This window comes from Eretmochelys imbricata, chromosome 4 (genome assembly GCF_965152235.1).
Source record: "Eretmochelys imbricata isolate rEreImb1 chromosome 4, rEreImb1.hap1, whole genome shotgun sequence".
Classification (NCBI taxonomy): domain Eukaryota; kingdom Metazoa; phylum Chordata; order Testudines; family Cheloniidae; genus Eretmochelys; species Eretmochelys imbricata.
Window position 1 is genome coordinate 124,726,078 of NC_135575.1, and position 18,573 is coordinate 124,744,650.

Sequence of the window (18,573 nt, forward strand, 5' to 3'; positions counted from 1 at the left end):
ATTAGTTGAAACAATAGTAAAGAATAAAATTATCAGACACATAGAAGAACATAAATTGTTGGGCAAAAGTCAACATGGTTTCTGTAAAGGGAAATCATGTCTTACTAATCTATTAGAGTTCTTTGAAAGGGTCAACAAACGTGGACAAGGGGAATCCAGTGGATATAGTGTACTTAGATTTCCAAAAAAGCCTTTGACAAGGTCTCTCACCAAAGGCTCTTACGTAAATTAAGTTGTCATGGGATAAGAGGGAAGATCCTCCCATGGATTGAGAACTGGTTAAAAGACAGGGATCAAAGGGTAGGAATAAATGGTAAATTTTCAGAATGGGAAGGGGTAACTAGTGATGTTCCCCAAGGGTCAGTCCTAGGACCAATCGTATTCAACTTATTCATAAATGATCTGGAGAAAAGGGTAAATAGTGAGGTGGCGAAGTTTGTAGATGATACTAAACTGCTCAAGATAGTTAAGACCAAAACAGACTGTGAAGAACTTCAGAAAGATCTCACAAAACTAAGTGATTGGGCAGCAAAATGGCAAATGAAATGTAATGTGGATAAATGTAAAGTAATGCACATTGGAAAAAAATAACCCCAACTATACATACAATATGATGAGCGCTAATTTAGCTACAACTAATCAGGAAAAGGCACTTGGAGCCATCGTGGATAGTTCTCTGAAGACACCCATGCAGTGTGCAATGGCAGTTAAAAAAGCAAACAGGATGTTAGGAATCATTAAAAAAGGGATAGAGAATAAGACAGAGAATATCTTATTAACCTTATATAAATCTTTGAATACTGTGTACAGGTGTGGTCTCCTCATCTAAAAAAAGATAGACTGGCATTTGAAAAGGTTCAGAGAAGGGCAACTAAAATGATTAGGGGTTTGGAACAGGTCCCATATGAGGAGAGATTAAAGAGTCTAGGACTTTTCAGCTTGGAAAAGAGACTAAGGGGGGATATGATAGAGGTATATAAAATTATGAGTGGTGTGGAGAAAGTGAATAAGGAAAAGTTATTTACTTGTTCCCGCAATATAAGAACTAGGGGCCACCAAATGCAATTAATGGGCAGCTGGTTTAAAACACATATAAGGAAGTTCTTCTTCACACAGTGCACAGTCGATCCGTGGAACTCCTTGCCTGAGGAGGTTGTGATGGCTAGGACTATAACAGGGTTTAAAAGAGAACTAGATAAATTAATGGAGGTTAAGTCCATTAATGGATATTAGCCAGGATGGGTAAGGAATGATGTCCTTAGACTCTGTCAGAGGGTGGAGATGGATGGCAGGAGAGAGATCACCTGATCATTACCTGTTAGGTTCACTCCCTCTGGGGCACCTGGCATTGGCCACTGTCGGTAGACAGGATACTGGGCTGGATGGACCTTTGGTCTGACCCAGTATGGCCATTCTTATGTTCTTATGACGGTAATCTATATAACATGACATGTATCACTAAATCTCCAAGAAAAATTCTTTGTGACTCACTAGTACTTATCTGTTCTTTTTTATAATATATGGGATCCATATTTTTAAGGTCCAAAACGATTACAATATTTATTAATACAATGTGAGACATTAAAACAAGAAAAAGCCAGAAGACTGTTAATCACTCTTCAATGGTTGTTGAAGTGATGTGTTTACACTACAACTCTCAGCATGAGCAGCAACTGGTGTGGTCTCAGAAAGGGCCTGGTCAATCATTCTGAAATGTTTTTTTAAATAGTAAATGTAGCACTTTTAGGAAGTGTTGGACTGGAAAATTAAGGCCCTGATTCAGCAAAGTACAGAAGTACGTTCTTAATTTTAGGCACATTATTTCATGACACTAAACTGGGAGGAGTGGTAGATACGCTGGAGGGTAGGGATGGGGGATGGATACAGAGGGACCTAGACAAATTGGAGGATTGGGCCAAAAGAAATCTGATGAGGTTCAACAAGGACAAGTGCAGAGTCCTGCACTTAGGACGGAAGAATCCCATGCACCGCTACAGACTAGGGACCGAATGGCTAGGCAGCAGTTCTGCAGAAAAGGACCTAGGGGTGACAGTGGACAAGAAGCTGGATATGAGTCAACAGTGTGCCCTTGTTGCCAAGAAGGCCAATGGCATTTTGGGATGCATAAGTAGGGGCATTGCCAGCAGATCGAGGGACGTGATCGTTCCCCTCTATTTGACATTGGTGAGGCCTCATCTGGAGTACTGTGTTCAGTTTTGGGCCCCACACTACAAGAAAGATGTGGAAAAATTGGAGAGAGTCCAGCGAAGGGCAACAAAAATGATTAGGGGTCTGGAACACATGACTTATGAGGAGAGGCTGAGGGAACTGGGATTGTTTAGTCTACAGAAGAGAAGAATGAGGGGGGATTTGATAGCTGCTTTTAACTACCTGAAAGGTGGATCCAAAGAGGATGGATATAGACTATTCTCAGTGATAGCAGATGACAGGACAGGGAGTAATGGTCTCAAGTTGCAGTCGGGGAGATTTAGGTTGGATATTAGGAAAAACTTTTTCATAGGAGGGTGGTGAAACACTGGAACGTGTTACCTAGGGAGGTGGTGGAATCCCCTTCCTTAAAAGTTTTTAAGGTCAGGCTTGACAAAGCCCTGGCTGGGATGATTTAGTCGGGGGATTGGTCCTGCTCTGGGCAGGGGGTTGGACTAGATGACCTCCAGAGGTCCCTTCCAACTCTGATAGTCTATGATTCTATGATTCTTAAATCCACCCCTGTTCAGCAAAGGATGTCCTTAACTTTAAGTACTTTACTTTACTGATTCATGGCTCAAGTCCTCTGTTTTTCCATGGAACTGATTTGGCACAAGTAGCTACAATGCACATTTTCCTGTAATGCTCTGCCAATGTGTCTCAACATTGACCTGCAGGGAACACCTGTAAAGCTGTGAGAGTATTTCAGTCTCCATGCTCATTCAGTTCTTGAACTCTGTGCTGGGATTAGCAACAAGGATGCCAGTTTTGAGGGTGAGTTTTTTGATGGGGCCATCCCTCCACCAGGGACTAGCTGAAGACCACCAACTAACATTTCACCAGAAGCGCTGACTTTGAGATTTCCCTGAGGGTGCTGGACCCCCACTCCTCCCTAGGCCATGCCCCTACTCTGCCCCCTTCTACAAGCCCCACTTCACCCCCTCCCCTGAGCACGCTCTGCCCTCACTCCTCCCCCTCCCCCCACAGAGCCTCCTGTACACTGCGGAACAGCTGATCGCAGTGGGCAGGAGGTGCTAGGAGGGAGGGGGAGGAACTGATCAGTGGGACTGCCAGTGTCTGCTGAGCACTCATTATTTTTTCCCCGTGGGTTCTCCAGCCCCGGAGCGCCCATGGAGTCAGCACCTCTGCATTTCACACAGATCATCAAGCAGGCACCAGATAGCCACGAGTTTTGGTACATACCTGCTTGGGATATATATTTCAATTAATGGCGTAAATGTGAAAGGCTCTGTGATAAATAAAGGGGGGGGGGCGGGGTTGTAGCTCCCTTTGATGGACACCCAGCCAGCCAGTTAGCTATAAAATCCCTCTTGGTAGCTGTTCTCTACTTGCTTTACCTGTAAAGGATTAAAAAGTCCCCCAGGTAAAGGGGAAAAAAAGTGGGCACCTGACCAAAAGAGCCAATGGGAAGGCTAGAACTTTTTAAAATGGGGAAAGAAACTTTCCCTTTGTCTGTGGTTGCTCTCTCTGGGCTGCAAGGACACAGAGCAGCATGGCTATAAGCAGGAATGCTGTGTAAGGTTTGAACCAGGTATGAAACATTATTTTCCATACCTGGAAGGAATCATTTGGATAGGGAATGTTTAGATAAACGCGATGAGGTTTATTTTTTTACTTTGGCTTGTGGATCTCCTCTGTGCTAACTCCAGACACTTTTGTTTGCTTGTAACCTTTAAGCTGAACCCCCAAGAAGCTATTTTGGGTGCTTAATTTTTGGAATTTCTCTTTTAAAATCTAGCAAAAGCCTAAGTTCCAAATGTATTTTCTCTCTTTTTGTTTTTAATAACATTTACCTTTTTAAGAACAGGATTAGATTTTTGGAGGTTTGTGCATATGTTGTTTAATTAGCTGGTAGCAACCGCTAATTTCCTTTGTTTTCTTTCTCAGTTCTTCCCCAGGTGTGTGTAAAAGGGCTTGAGGGCACCCTCAAGTGGAGGAATTCCCAAGTGCTCCTTCCTGGGTCCAAAGGGTTTTTTCTTCATTTGGGTGGTGGCAGCGTTTACCAAGCCAAGGTCAGAGAAAAGCTGTAACCTTGGAGCTGGAGTAATACCTGGAGTGGCAGGTATTAATGTTTAGAATCTGTGCAGGCCCCCACCTTCTGCACTCAAAGTGCCAGAGTGGGGATTCAGCCTTGACTGCATCTCATTATTTGAGCCATTCAGTGCCCTCAAATTTGAAATCAAAAGATACAGTTTACTGACATCAGATCAATTTTAATAGTACATCTTAGAATTGCTAAGAATTATTGACCATACATATTTTACTCTAGAATATAATGTTCATACAACGTGCGTGGCAACGGTAACATATGAAAGTTCTTCTATTTGTTTTTTGGGGAAGATTAGCTTATTTATCCAGTCCACATATTTGGTCACTCGGGTATAAACTCCAGGTTTGTTGACCCTGCCGCATCCATCTCCCCAGCTGATAATCCCATAGAGGTAGGATATTTGATTTTTTGCACAGGCCAGAGGTCCACCAGAATCACCCTGTGTTAAAATTAAGGAAAGATAATCTTAATTTGCTAATCTTGTTACAAAACATTTTTTAATTTAATCAGTCAATTTAATCAGTCCCAAAAGGTGACCCATTTAAGAGAATCAAAGATTAGGTTTCTCCTACCCTATAAAATAAGACAATATTTTTTACAAGGAAAATGTTTTCATCTTATTAAACTGTGCATTGAGCACTCAGATGGTATGGCAGTGAGTGCTAAATAAATGTTGATTTAAAAAAGTAATAAGAAACTGTATAATATGGATTTAGTAAATATCCGTGCTTCAATGAAAGACAGATTAAGACACCATTAAAATATAAACCCCAGTCGTAAAATTGTGAATTGTGATATGGATCTTTTCCCTTAATGACCAGAAGAGTAGGGTGGGATTGTCAAAAATACACATCAGTGATTGCTTTTGAAATCCTACCATTAAGGCTCAAGTGACCAGTGCTCTTTCCATTGAAGACAATGGAAGTTATGCCATGAGTTTCAATGACAGCAGGCTCAAGTTAACAATTTTCATATGGCCTCCATTACAACCACATTCATGGACACAACTGAGGTACTTGTCATGCAAATCATGTAGTTAGGCATGTATACAATTTGCACACCCAGATGTGTGATTTTGAAATTCTACATGGCAATGCCTGGAAATTTTGAATGCACTATAATTGCAGCTATTTAAAAATTTGGCCCTGAATATCAATGTTTTCATTACTACTGTAACCACAAGTATCTTTGGACCTGAAAACATTCAACCTGTTAAATACACAAGTACAAATTCATGCCTGCTTTGACACTACTCCAGTGTGAATTTGGTACAACATGATGTATGCAAGCTTTGCAATCATCTAGCAAGGGCATTTATTTTTATTTTAAGGAAAAGAAAACTACACACATTTCTATTCTTAAGGCTGAAAAGAAAATCTTGTTAGCAGCACTGGTGAAAGGAACCACTGTTCCTTAAGTACCTGAAACCTAATGTAACAAATTAAAAATATTTTTTTCCCATCAAAAAATTTCTCTGAGATCAAGGGAGAAAGAAAAAGTTTTGATGCATTTACATCAAAATGTTTCTGTGAGCAGCAATGTCATCAAATGAAGTTTGAGCTCTCCAAAGATTAATTTACTTCTCAGCACCTTGTTCATTATTCTTTATAAATAATAAATGTCACTCATAGCTATTTGTGTATCAATGCACTGATGTAAAAAAACCCACATTTTCTTTCCAAGAAAATCTCTTAAAATCAAGCAGAACATGTCTGTCTAATCGCTTACTTTAGAAATCCTAAAAGATACCAACTTGATAAAAAAAAACCTCTCTCATATAAAAATCAAACGTAATAAGAATTTATCACTATTTCTACTTAGGCCCTACACAAGTCTGTATTGTAAAGCAAATAAGGGAAAATGAGTGATTGATTTCTTGCTAAGGATTTCAAGCCATGAATGCAGCACAGCAGCAAAATCTGTAGCTCTAAATGATCCCAGCCTCTGGTAAGCAAGTTGCCAACTGCTCTCCAGAATAGTGTCCCAAAGGACTAACAACCTGCTCCATCAAAATGAACCAATTAAAACAAAATCTGATGGTCTATGTAGAAATAATCCCTTTAATTTTAAGGACACGTTAATCTGTTGCAATAACAAGTCTGTACCCTCACCCAGAGCCAAAATGTGAGAAAACCAAAAATGAGAAACAAAATAGAAGAAAAAAACATAAATATGAGGGTTTAAAGCTTTTTTAATACTGTAATATCTCTCTCACACATACACCCACCCCGTCAATTCCATAGCATTACCTGGCAGGCATCTGATTTGCTATCAAAGTAACCAGCACAGAACATGTATTCATTAACTTCATCACCATAAACTTCATAGCTTCTGCACTTATGCTCAGGAACAGTGGGAACCAATGCTTCTTGCAAAACATTAGAATAGTTGGATGCATCTTTTAAAAAAAAGTCAAAAAATTAATTCCTTTTAGCTGTGGAGTAGCTTATCAGGGAAGCATGCTGCACCATACAAGTTTAAAAGTGACTGAGTATTTTGGCCAAACATTCAATGGTTCTCAAACTTGTTTATATTGTGGACCTCTTCTGAAGATAGTGATTACTGTGGTGGACCACATGGTCCCCTAACCTCTCAAACAGGATTCCATATCTTCTCTTTGGCAATCAGAGTATGTAGCTATGTGACAAAGAAATAGCCACATTTTTTCAAAAGCAGCTTTTGGTTTTGGGTGCTTCCGTTTTTAGATACCCAGCTTGAGAAACGAGGTGTCTTTTGAAAAATGAGGACAGTATTAGAGAAATACACTCAATCACTTTGGTACAATGGCTATAGCTGCATAGTTATGGTCTCTAAATTTTGTATCTGTGTTGATGCACTACCCAACATTGGATGTACCTGACTTTACATTTATTAGCAACAATTCTCCCATCATCTCCTGCAGTCCCCAATCACTCCTGGTCCATTTACAGTTTAGTTCTATACTCCTGTGCAGTGTTTCCCAACGACCGGTCCATGGACCAGTGCCGGTCCCGGAGATCTCCCTGACAGTTTAGGAAGGCAGCAAGACAGTCCCTGGTAACAAAAGGTTTGAGAAACTTCTCTGTATTTGCTAACCCTCCACATTTAGTGTCCTCCACAAATACAAACATAGCTGAGTTTTCACCACAAAATATCCATCAAAGAAAGCCATGAAGCTCCTGCACAGAGTGCAGAGATGGACTTGGGGTTTTTTTTCAGCGGAGGGAGGGGAGACTGATGACATGCACCCAAAACCACCCGTGACAATGTCTTCGGCCCATCAGGCATTGGGAGCTTAACCCAGAATTCCAGCAGAGTGGATAGCTTCCCACAGTGCACCGCTCCATGAGTTGATGCTAGCCACAGTAGTTAGGACACACTCCACCGACTTAATGCGCTTAATGGGGACATACACAATCAATTGCATAAAATCGATTTCTAAAAATCGACTTCTATAAAATCGACCTAATTTTGTAGTGTAGACATAACCTAAGGATTGTACTGGAGTACAACTAGCAAGAAACATCACAAGCTTGAAGACTGACACGTTTCATAATCACCTCCAGTAACCAGTTACATAAGCTCAGCTTATGAGTCAGTGTTTGAGAACCACTGAAATGTCAGGCTTGGGTTATGATCAATTTATTTTCCTCACATCAAATTTATCATTCAACTCACTCTCACGCCTGTGTCCCCATCCAGCAATCTGACATTTGTGTTGATCAGGGAAGGACATGCCACTTTCTGGCAAGCAGATTGGCTGAACAAACTGGGTCTTGACAGCACAACGCTGGTTATTCTTTTTGAGCCTAATTAAAACTGCAGGAAAGAAAATACAGCAGTAGCAAAATTAGAGTTGTTTCTTCTTAATTGGAGTGATAGCAGTAGATCTCAGGTACAATTCTAATTAATCCCTAGCCTCACTTAATTAAGATATTTCAAAGACAGACTTATTCCCAACAGCTGCTGATTTCACGGCCAATTGACGTCTGACACATATTCAACTATTCCTATTCCAGAAGAGTTTTCTTTTATATTACAGAATAGATTTTCCTCCACCTCCTTAAGAGGGGTGGGGGAGACAAAGAGGTGCTGAAACAATTTTTATAGTGGGGGTACTGATTATGGAAACCATGTATTTGGTGATTGTTATTACTACTTCAAGCCAGGGGGTGCGGCAACACTCCCAGCGCTCCTAGTTTCAGCACCACTGTGGGGATGCAGGGTTATGAAAGATAAAGTATGCACCATTTCTTTTTACAAAGCAAGAGTCAGGTTTCCAGAGGTGCTGAGATGCCCACAACTTCAGCTGAAGTCAATGGGAGATATGGGTGCTCAGCACTTTTGAAAATCAGGACATGACCCTAATTCCAATCTCACCAACACTGATGTCACTTTTGATTTACACCAGCGTGAGCAGAATGAGACCTCAGATCCAGATTAATCTCTCCAGATTCTTATACCACATCAGTCAACACAGTACCTGAGCACCTACTGTTAATGCCATACCTACTAAAAAACATTCACCAGCTGTGAGGGGAAGAACCTATTCCATTCTTGTGCCAAGGTTTCCCATGTGCCAGTCTATTAAATAGCCTCAAAGCCAAAGGGCTCTCATGTTTGGATTGTTAATGGAGAACCTGCAGTTTAACTTTTAACTGAATTAATTGCATAATAGATTATTTCCAAGCCTATCCTCTCTTTAGTGTTAAAAAGATGCACAGATTCATAGATTTTAAGGCCATAAGAGACGATTATAATCCTCTAGTCTGACCTCCTGAATAACACAGGCCAGAGAAGTGCACCAACTAATTTGTGTCTCAAGCCCATAACTGCTGGTGGAGTACAGCATATGTTTTAGAAAGATGTTGAATCTTGATTTAAAGAGTTCAAGTAATGCAGAATCTACCACTCATCTTGGTTAACTGTTCCAGTGGTTAACTACCCTCCCAGTAAAAAAAATTGCACCTTATTTCTAGCCTGAAATTCTCTAACTTCAGCTTCCAGCCACTGGATCTTGTTAGGCCTTTCTAGAATTAAGAGCCCTCTAACTACAGTATCAGAAATCTTCTCCCAAGGCAGGTACTTACAGACCACAATTAAGTCACATCTTGACCTTCTCTTGGATCAACTAAATAGATTGAATTTCTTAATTTTCTCACAGTAAAGGCACTGTGAGGCAGTATATTTTTTCCAAACTGACTGAACTCTACCTGCATGAAATAAAGTGGTAAAAAAATTAAAATACTCACCAATATCCTGTTCAGTTGGGCTGAATACTGAGTAATCTGGGTGCAAAATGTATTTCTCTATTTCAAATGTTTGCGTTACATCTGTTGTTTTATTAAATAAATGCTGACCCAGAACAATTCTAATACTGGACTTCAGTGGACTAAATAAAAGGAAAACACAATTAGTCAGGGACAGATGCTCTCCTTTTGTAGAAAAAGAAAGATGTGCTTAAAGTAAAAAGAAAAGGAGTACTTGTGGCACCTTAGAGACTAACCAATTTATTTGAGCATAAGATTTCGTGAGCTACAGCTCACTTCATCGGATGCATACTGTGGAAACTGCAGAAGACATTATATACACAGAGACCATGAAAAAATACCTCCTCCCACCCCACTCTCCTGCTGGTAATAGCTTATCTAAAGTGATCACTCTCCTTACAATGTGTATGATAATCAAGTTGGGCCATTTCCAGCACAAATCCAGGTTTTCTCACCCTCCACCCCCCCACACACACACACAAACTCACTCTCCTGCTGGTAATAGCCCATCCAAAGTGACCACTCTCTTTACAATGTGTATGATAATCAAGGTGGGCCATTTCCAGCACAAATCCAGGTTTTCATAAATTGGTTAGTCTCTAAGGTGCCACAAGTACTCCTTTTCTTTTTGCGAATACAGACTAACACGGCTGTTACTCTGAAACATGTGCTTAAAGTGTGGTTCTACACTGAACAGTAAATGCAAAAAACAGTAACATGAGAGCCTTGGATTTAAGGGACCACTCCAGCCAATGGAAAAACTCCAATGGGAGTTGGATCAGGTTCTTATTCTACATACAAACAGTGGAGCGCGTGGGACAGCCATTCACAAGTGATCAGTAGGGCCATTCACAGTCCATTCTGTTCAATCTCACAGTCGTAGGATTAAAAAAGCCAGTTTCGTGGTTGCAGATGTTTACATCTGAAATTTCACAGAGTTGTAGCCGTGGGGGTCCCGGCCCAAAAAGGAGTCATGGGCAGAGGGGGTGGTGTCTCAAGGCTATTGTGGGAGGGGATTGCCACACTTATTTCTGCACGTCTGCTGGCAGGGATGCTGCCTTCAGAGCTGGGCAGCTGGATAGCAGCGGCTGCTGGCTGGGTGCTCAGCTCTAAAGCCAGTGCCACTGCCAGCAGCAGCACAGAAGTGAGGGTCGTGGGTCACCATATGTCCAGGTTTCCCAGCAGCCTCCCGCCCGGGTTGGGAGCTGACAGCCGAGGCCACAGATTCCCACCCGGGTCAGGTGCTGACAGCCACCCTCATTTCTGCACTGCCTTCAGAGCTGGGCTCCCAGCCAGCAACCATGAAGCTTCCTGCAGCTGGGGGCGGTTCCTGGAGGTGGCCCCTGCAGGGGAAAGGAAGTCCTATCCCTCCCATCCTGGGACTAGCAGCTGGACCCTGGTGCACAGTTGGTGCTCTGGCTCACAGGCACCGACTTTCCTTGGTGCCAGTGGGTGCTCACCCCACCCCTGGCCCTGGCCCTGCCCCCTCCCTGCCCCTATTGGACCCCTCTCCAAATCCCCTCCCCAGCCCCGCCTCTTCCCAGAGCGTGCCACGGTCCTCCTCCTGCCCCCTCCCCCCCAGCACCTGCCACGCGGAACAGCTGTTTCATGGCACAAGCGCTGGGAGGGATGGGGGAGAAGCAGAACGTGGCAGCGTGCTCAGGGGAGGAGGCGGAGTGGAGGCGGAGGTGAGTTGGAGTGGGGGAGCTGCTGGTGGGTGCAGAGGACCCACCAATTTTTCCCCGTGGGTGCTTCAGCCCCAGAGCACCCACAGAGTCAGCGCCTTTACTCTGGCTAGGTTGCCCCCAGCTCTGACCCTCCCCTTGAATAACTAGATATCATGGGGGAGATCAGATTTCACAGTCCGTGACGCATTTTTCACAGCCGAGAATTTGATAGGGGCCCTAGTTATCAGGAAGTGTTTGGAAGCATATTAAATACTCTGATGTTGAAAGCAATGAGATTAAAATTCACTATTGCTGTAAACTCAATTGGAGTTGTACATGCATCCATGCTTAGAGGGTTTTAAGGCCCGGCTTGACAAAGCCCTGGCTGGGATGAATTAGTTGGTGTTGGTCCTGCTTTGAGCAGGGGGTTAGACTAGATGACCTCCTGAGGTCTCTTCCAACCCTAATCTTCTGTGATTCTATGATTCTATGCAAAAGTCAGCAGTAAATTTAGCCATTACTGTTTTCAACATCAGAGAATCTGTGTTCCTCAAAAACACTTCATTATATAAGCCAAGCATACAATATGCCTACTGTCATGGAATGTGCACAAGTGGTTAGCCAGTAGTACCAAATTTCCCTTATCCTCATGTCTGTAGCCATTTCCTTCCAGAAATAGAGGCATGATGCCTTCTCCTCCAGTGCTGAATATTGAACTGGGAGAGGGGCCAGGGTGTGGTTGGTGAACTCTAGTATACAATGAAAACAGCTTTAGTTTAACAATTCCTGTATGCGTGGTGCAAGAAGGAAGATCAGGAAGCTCTTTTTTTAAAAGTAAGAAAGAGACAACAAAGTAAAAGAGGATATTCCAAAGAATAGGGAAGGCAGGGAAAATGATTTTCTTCTTCTTCTTTCCCAACAGCAACCTAGTCAATATGCCCCACTGGAAAGAATTTTGTGGCCCTCAAAGCAAATTGGATGCCCACCACTTCCAGGGCAAATATCTAAAATATATCTTATTGATGCTAAACTGACATGCTATGGCTTATACATATCCTGCTATTTTATACATCCACGGTCAGAAGAAACAAAAGAGAGGGTTGTCATGCAAAAAGTGAGCAGTACGGGTATCTGTTGTCACCTGGCGGAGAACAGATGAGCTGAACTAGCTGATCAGCAATCTCATACTTGCTAATCATACATAAGGGTGCAGAATATGATGGAGCAACTATTGAAAATCTGCATGTTCCAAGCCACCAGCTGGAAGTGGGCGGAAATGTCTTGAATAGCTGCCAAAGTTAGTAGCTATTTCACAACATTTGGAAAACAAACGCATTGTGGCTGAAGATCCACATGCTTCACCACAACATTCAGGATGATATTATTAGCTCTAGAGGCTATCTGCATATTTATTTCTGTTACTCTTGGCTTCCTCACTAAGCAAAGGAACAACAGGTACGAAATTACGTAACACTTTTCTCAGTTGATGTGATCAGCTTTACCTCTGAAAACAGAGTATCCTGCTTGTATGGCAAACGGATTATTCAGAATGAACTAGGTGCATCTGATATTAAATGTTTTCCTTACCTAGTACATCTAGAAATTTCAAAAAGACTAAGGAAATCAGCTTCTAAGTCCCAATAAAATTCAATAGCAGCTGGCCATCTAATTCCCTAAGGCTCTTTTCCAGACTCCTCTCTATTTTATTTAATGGCAATCAAATTTAATTTATTTTATATAATAAATCATTACTCTGCTGTTTTGAGCATTTTGAACTAAACATTAAATGCTACAGTAGGCACCTAATTTCATCTACAAAGTGTGTATTAACATCCAGCCAAATAACTGAATGGGGGGTAGGGGGAATGATGTGCCCATGCAAAACTAGTTATTTGTCCAAGTAAATACTTGTGTATGCAAGAGCTCATTTTGCATATTCTTACATTTCAAGTGGACCCATTAATTTCAGTAAGGCTATTTAAGAAATAAGTAAGGGGTAAGAGTGGGAGAATAGGGACACAAATTGTTAGCTCATGCACATGCATTGCAAAAATCTACTCCTGAAAATGTAGCCTTTTCTGTCCTTCAGGAATAATAATAATAATATCCCTTGTATTTATATAGTATGTTATCTCAGAGCATCTTACAAACGTTAGCACATATTATCATCTCTTTTTTATGGACAGGCGGAGTAAGGTACAGAGAAGATGAATGACTAAACAATGGGCACAAAGGTAGTTGTAACTGAGCTCGGAATACAGCTCAGGCCTTCTGACTCCCAGTGTTGTGCTTTCCCTATAAGACCAATGCTGCCTCCTTACAATAGCTCCTAACAATACACTCTAAATATCCTAAACTGTTATTGTGGACATCCAGTTATTATATATTGCTCAATTATATTTTGGAATTCTAAAATAGAATGTATTTACTAAAATTCCAACCAAGTGCAATTTTATCTGGAGATTTATTCAAAGAAATTGTTTCTTTATATAATCCCCCCCCCCAGTTTACTTTCTGCTTTGTTCTGTTTTTCCTTCTATCCAGTTTATTTCATCATCATCTTACTGATGTCAGAGAATAAACATGTGCCTGCCTGAACATAGTTACATAGCAGTATCAGAACGAAAAACAGGCCCTAAGCCTTTTACCTATAGAATGGCTTGATAGTAACTTTACCATCTCCACCCTATAAAATTTCAAATTCTGCTATCAGAAAGATCTAAAAACACCTCCACGTTTTTAAGCCTCTTGAAAAAATGGTGGCTATACTCCCTCTGTGGATCAGGGATTCAGTCAATATGCCCCACTGGAAAGAATTTTGTGGCCCTCAAAGCACAGGGCCGGTGCAAGCATATTTTGCACCCTAGGCAAAATTTCCACCTTGCGTCCCCCCTTTACCTATGCTCCCCGCCTGCCCCTGCTGCCAGGGAGGCTGCCGCCACCCTGGGCTCAGGCCACCCGGCTCCCCCCGAGCGGCGCCCAGTTCCTGCTGCTCTCGGCCAGCAGGTGCGGGGCCCCAGCCGAGCCCGGCCCCCTGCGTCTCCTCCACGACGGCACCCCCCGCACGCGTCCTCCCAGGCAACGGCCGGGGAGCCTGAGAGGAGGAGTGCCCCCGGGCAAGCAGGGGAGACTCCGAGGTGAAGAGGCTGCTGGCCGTGGCGCGGCCGAAGCGCTGGAGAATGACAGGTACCTGCCCCTAAGCAATGGTGTAAAAAAAATATTTAGGTCACCGCTTTTTGGCATTCCCAAATCTTGGCGCCCTAGGTGGCCGCCTAGTTCACCTAGTGGTTACACTGGCCCTGCAGGGATTGTCTTTTATAGTACACTATGTGGCACAAATGATGCCGAACCTGGTTGATCTCTAGGCATGACCATAATATAAATGTTAAATAATAATCATCCTTGCCATAACTGTAATGGAATACTAAATTGTATTATATTGTTCAGGCAAAAGGTGAGGCCACGTGTAACAAACTTATCTGAGCATAGAACAGTACATTTAAGGCTCTTATAGTGAATACATCTGCAGTGTATCTTTCTGACAAGTCTCTGTAGCCAGTCCATATCTGATTCATAGCCTGACCTGCAACCTACCATATATAGAATCATAGAATCATAGAATATCAGGGTTGGAAGGGACCCCTGAAGGTCATCTAGTCCAACCCCCTGCTCGAAGCAGGACCAATTCCCAGTTAAATCATCCCAGCCAGGGCTTTGTCAAGCCTGACCTTAAAAACCTCTAAGGAAGGAGATTCCACCACCTCCCTAGGTAACGCATTCCAGTGTTTCACCACCCTCCTAGTGAAAAAGTTTTTCCTAATATCCAATCTAAACCTCCCCCACTGCAACTTGAGACCATTACTCCTCGTTCTGTCATCTGCTACCATTGAGAACAGTCTAGAGCCTTCCTCTTTGAACCCCCTTTCAGGTAGTTGAAAGCAGCTATCAAATCCCCCCTCATTCTTCTCTTCTGCAGGCTAAACAATCCCAGCTCCCTCAGCCTCTCCTCATAAGTCACGTGTTCTAGACACCTAATCATTTTTGTTGCCCTTCGCTGGACTCTCTCCAATTTATCCACATCCTTCTTGTAGTGTGGGGCCCAAAACTGGACACAGTACTCCAGATGAGGCCTCACCAATGTCGAATAGAGGGGAACGATCACGTCCCTCGATCTGCTCGCTATGCCCCTACTTATACATCCCAAAATGCCATTGGCCTTCTTGGCAACAAGGGCACACTGCTGACTCATATCCAGCTTCTTGTCCACTGTCACCCCTAGGTCCTTTTCCGCAGAACTGCTGCCTAGCCATTCGGTCCCTAGTCTGTAGCGGTGCATTGGATTCTTCCATCCTAAGTGCAGGACCCTGCACTTATCCTTATTGAACCTCATCAGATTTCTTTTGGCCCAATCCTCCAATTTGTCTAGGTCCTTCTGTATCCTATCCCTCCCCTCCAGCGTATCTACCACTCCTCCCAGTTTAGTATCATCCGCAAATTTGCTGAGAGTGCAATCCACACCATCCTCCAGATCATTTATGAAGATATTGAACAAAACCAGCCCCAGGACCGACCCTTGGGGCACTCCACTTGATACCGGCTGCCAACTAGACATGGAGCCATTGATCACTATATAATGAGTATATTGAATAGAATAATAGAATATTAGGGTTGGAAGATTAGCTGAAGATTTATGCAGCTTCAGATGACATAATTATTTGATCATAGTGGACTGTTTTTCCAGGTACATAGAAATTATATAATTGAAAAAGACATCATACGTTGCAGCGCTATTGAGAAACTGTAGTGCACTTTTGCTCATTTCAGTATTCCAGAACAACTAGTGATGGACAACGAACCATAATTCATTACGGCAGAATTTAAATCATTCTGAACAAAATATGATTTTGATCATATTACTAGCAGCCCACATTACCCATAAGTGAATGGAGAGGCTGAGGGAGCTGTACAGGCAGCCAAGAAAATCCTATGGCAGTAAGATCCATTTCTTACTCTCCTGAACTACAGATCAACACCAGAAGTAGCTACTGGATATAGTCCAGCAAAACTCCTGATGGAAAGACAACTCAGAATTACTGTTTCAGCTTTGGAAACGAATACATCTCCAAAGTGGCTAGACATGAAGAGAGCAACCAAATCAGATAGAAAAAGGCAAAGAAAGCTTATGAACACTTTGACAATAGACTACACTCAGAGAGCTGTGAGGGCGATAACCTGATGACAATATTCATGTCAAACTGGATGGAGAAAAAGCATGGACAACTCCAGCTGGCATAAAGAAAAAAGAATTCATCGCCCAGACCATAGGTGATCAAAACCGACAGAGAAAAGTTCAACAGAAAGCCAGCATGTACAATTTGTTCCTCAGAAATAACAATCAACAGAGAAAACGCTACAGCTGACAGATGTGAAACAAGATTTGAAATTGACCTGACAGTTATTGCAACTAACGGACAGCCAGATGATCAAATTGTTATGCATTCAGGTTGTGTAATTAGAAAACTTGTATTTTCAAAGGCACTTAACAGGCTGATGCATGCTGAACTTTAAAGATAGCATGATAGTGTACCTTTTGTACAATTTTGTAAATGGTAGGAATGTAGAACTTAGAGGAATGCTAAACTGTATTATACTGTTCAGCCACAAGGTGGTGTTGTGTGTAATATACCTTATCTTAGCATTTGACAGATCTACCTGAGAGTACACCAAAGGATCTTATGTATCAATTTGATAATGGGAAGCTCTGGACCCAGTTCATATTTGGTACAGAACCTGACCTGCAACCTACCAGGTACAAGGTGTACATGACCATATTTTCAAGATTATCTCTTCTATCCACTATCACCACCTTGATTAGATTAATCTTCCTTTTCATTTCCTGTGTACTGTTGCTGTGTACACTTAAAGAGCTCCTGTATTCCACCTCTGAAGTGGGAACATTCCAAGACTTTATAAAGTGATCTCTTTTTTTTATAATATGTAAGTCTTCTGTGTTTCACAAGCATTCGGGGAAACTGAGATATAAGGGGCTCTCTAACTGTAAGATATTATTAAAACATTGAGTTCACCTGTTAGCAAAGCAGTGGGCTGCTGACACTACCCAACAAGGATGAACAAGGCTGCCAGCACAGAAGCTATTTCCAATATATATGGCTGCTAGCCAGGGGTGAGAGCCTGGTAAAGATGAAGAGCCGCCAATAATCCTAGGTCTGATGAAACTTCGTTTTTTGTGTCTTCTTCCACATGCTCTTTTGACAACTGCAAAGGTCTCCACAATATCTGGGACTACTGGTGTCCTTTTCCTGGTGTCTGAGACAGAAATTGGTGTGGTGAGTATCAGACTACATATACTTACAATTTCCAAAACTTGGATTTTCATAGGAGCCTAAGGAAGTTAGGTATCCAAATCTCATTGAATTTCACCCTTTTAAATAGCAGAATTGGGGCCTACACTCTGATTCTAGGCTCATTATTACTGGGGAGATTGGTGATGATGCATGAAGCAGAAACAACACACCTTAGTTTTCCAGACACCACCTTTAGCTTTGTAGTTTAGAGAGTTAGAAAAAAAATGGTATCATGAGTAGAATATATTTAAATCACTGATGGAGAATAAATGGTCACTTTATAGGTTCAGATTACAACTCCATTTTAGCAAAAACGAGGAGCCTTGTGGCACCTTAGAGACTAACAAATTTAAATTTGAATTTGTTAGTCTCTAAGGTGCCACAAGGTCTCCTCATTGTTTTTGCTGATACAGACTAACACGGCTACCATTCTGTAACTCCATTTTAATAACGCCTATTAACATTAATGGCAATTAAATATGAATTTAGGGGAAGAACAGACTTCTTAGTTTTTAAAATCCATTTAGTATTTGCCATACATTTTTAGTTTAAACTGCTGAAACAAGTATCAGTAAGGACAGAGATTTGCTCATTGAGGGCCTAATTCTGCTACCTTTACTGACACTCGCAATCTTTACTCAAATAGCCACATTCATCTATATGGGGCTGCTTGCATGAGTAAGGATAAGTGCTGAAGGATGCAAAAAGAAAAGGAGTACTTGTGGCACCTTAGAGACTAACCAATTTATTTGAGCATAAGCTTTCGTGAGCTACAGCTCACTTCATCGGATGGTTAATCGGTTAGTCTCTAAGGTGCCACAAGTACTCCTTTTCTTTTTGCGAATACAGACTAACATGGCTGTTACTCTGAATGCTGAAGGATGGTGCACCAACAGCTCCATTAATTTCTGAAGTCTCAACCATATGATGGCCTGGCAAGGACAGCTGTAATATCGTGATCACTGTGCAATAAACTAAGGATGCATAACTGTATAACACTCTACATGGAAACT

At 42.0% G+C, this 18,573-nt stretch overlaps 1 protein-coding gene across 1 annotated transcript in view; it reads right to left on the reverse strand.

Moving 5' to 3' along the window:
* Positions 1-4,508: 4,508 nt before the first annotated feature.
* Positions 4,509-18,573, reverse strand: part of HGFAC (HGF activator) — a 67,782-nt gene continuing 53,717 nt past the window's right edge. The window contains exons 10-14 of the mRNA XM_077816179.1: positions 17,282-17,522; positions 9,511-9,650; positions 7,937-8,077; positions 6,529-6,677; positions 4,509-4,718 (exon numbers count right to left, since the gene is read on the reverse strand). Coding sequence (XP_077672305.1) covers positions 4,509-4,718; positions 6,529-6,677; positions 7,937-8,077; positions 9,511-9,650; positions 17,282-17,522 — 881 coding nt within the window. The remainder of the gene's footprint in view (positions 4,719-6,528; positions 6,678-7,936; positions 8,078-9,510; positions 9,651-17,281; positions 17,523-18,573) is intronic.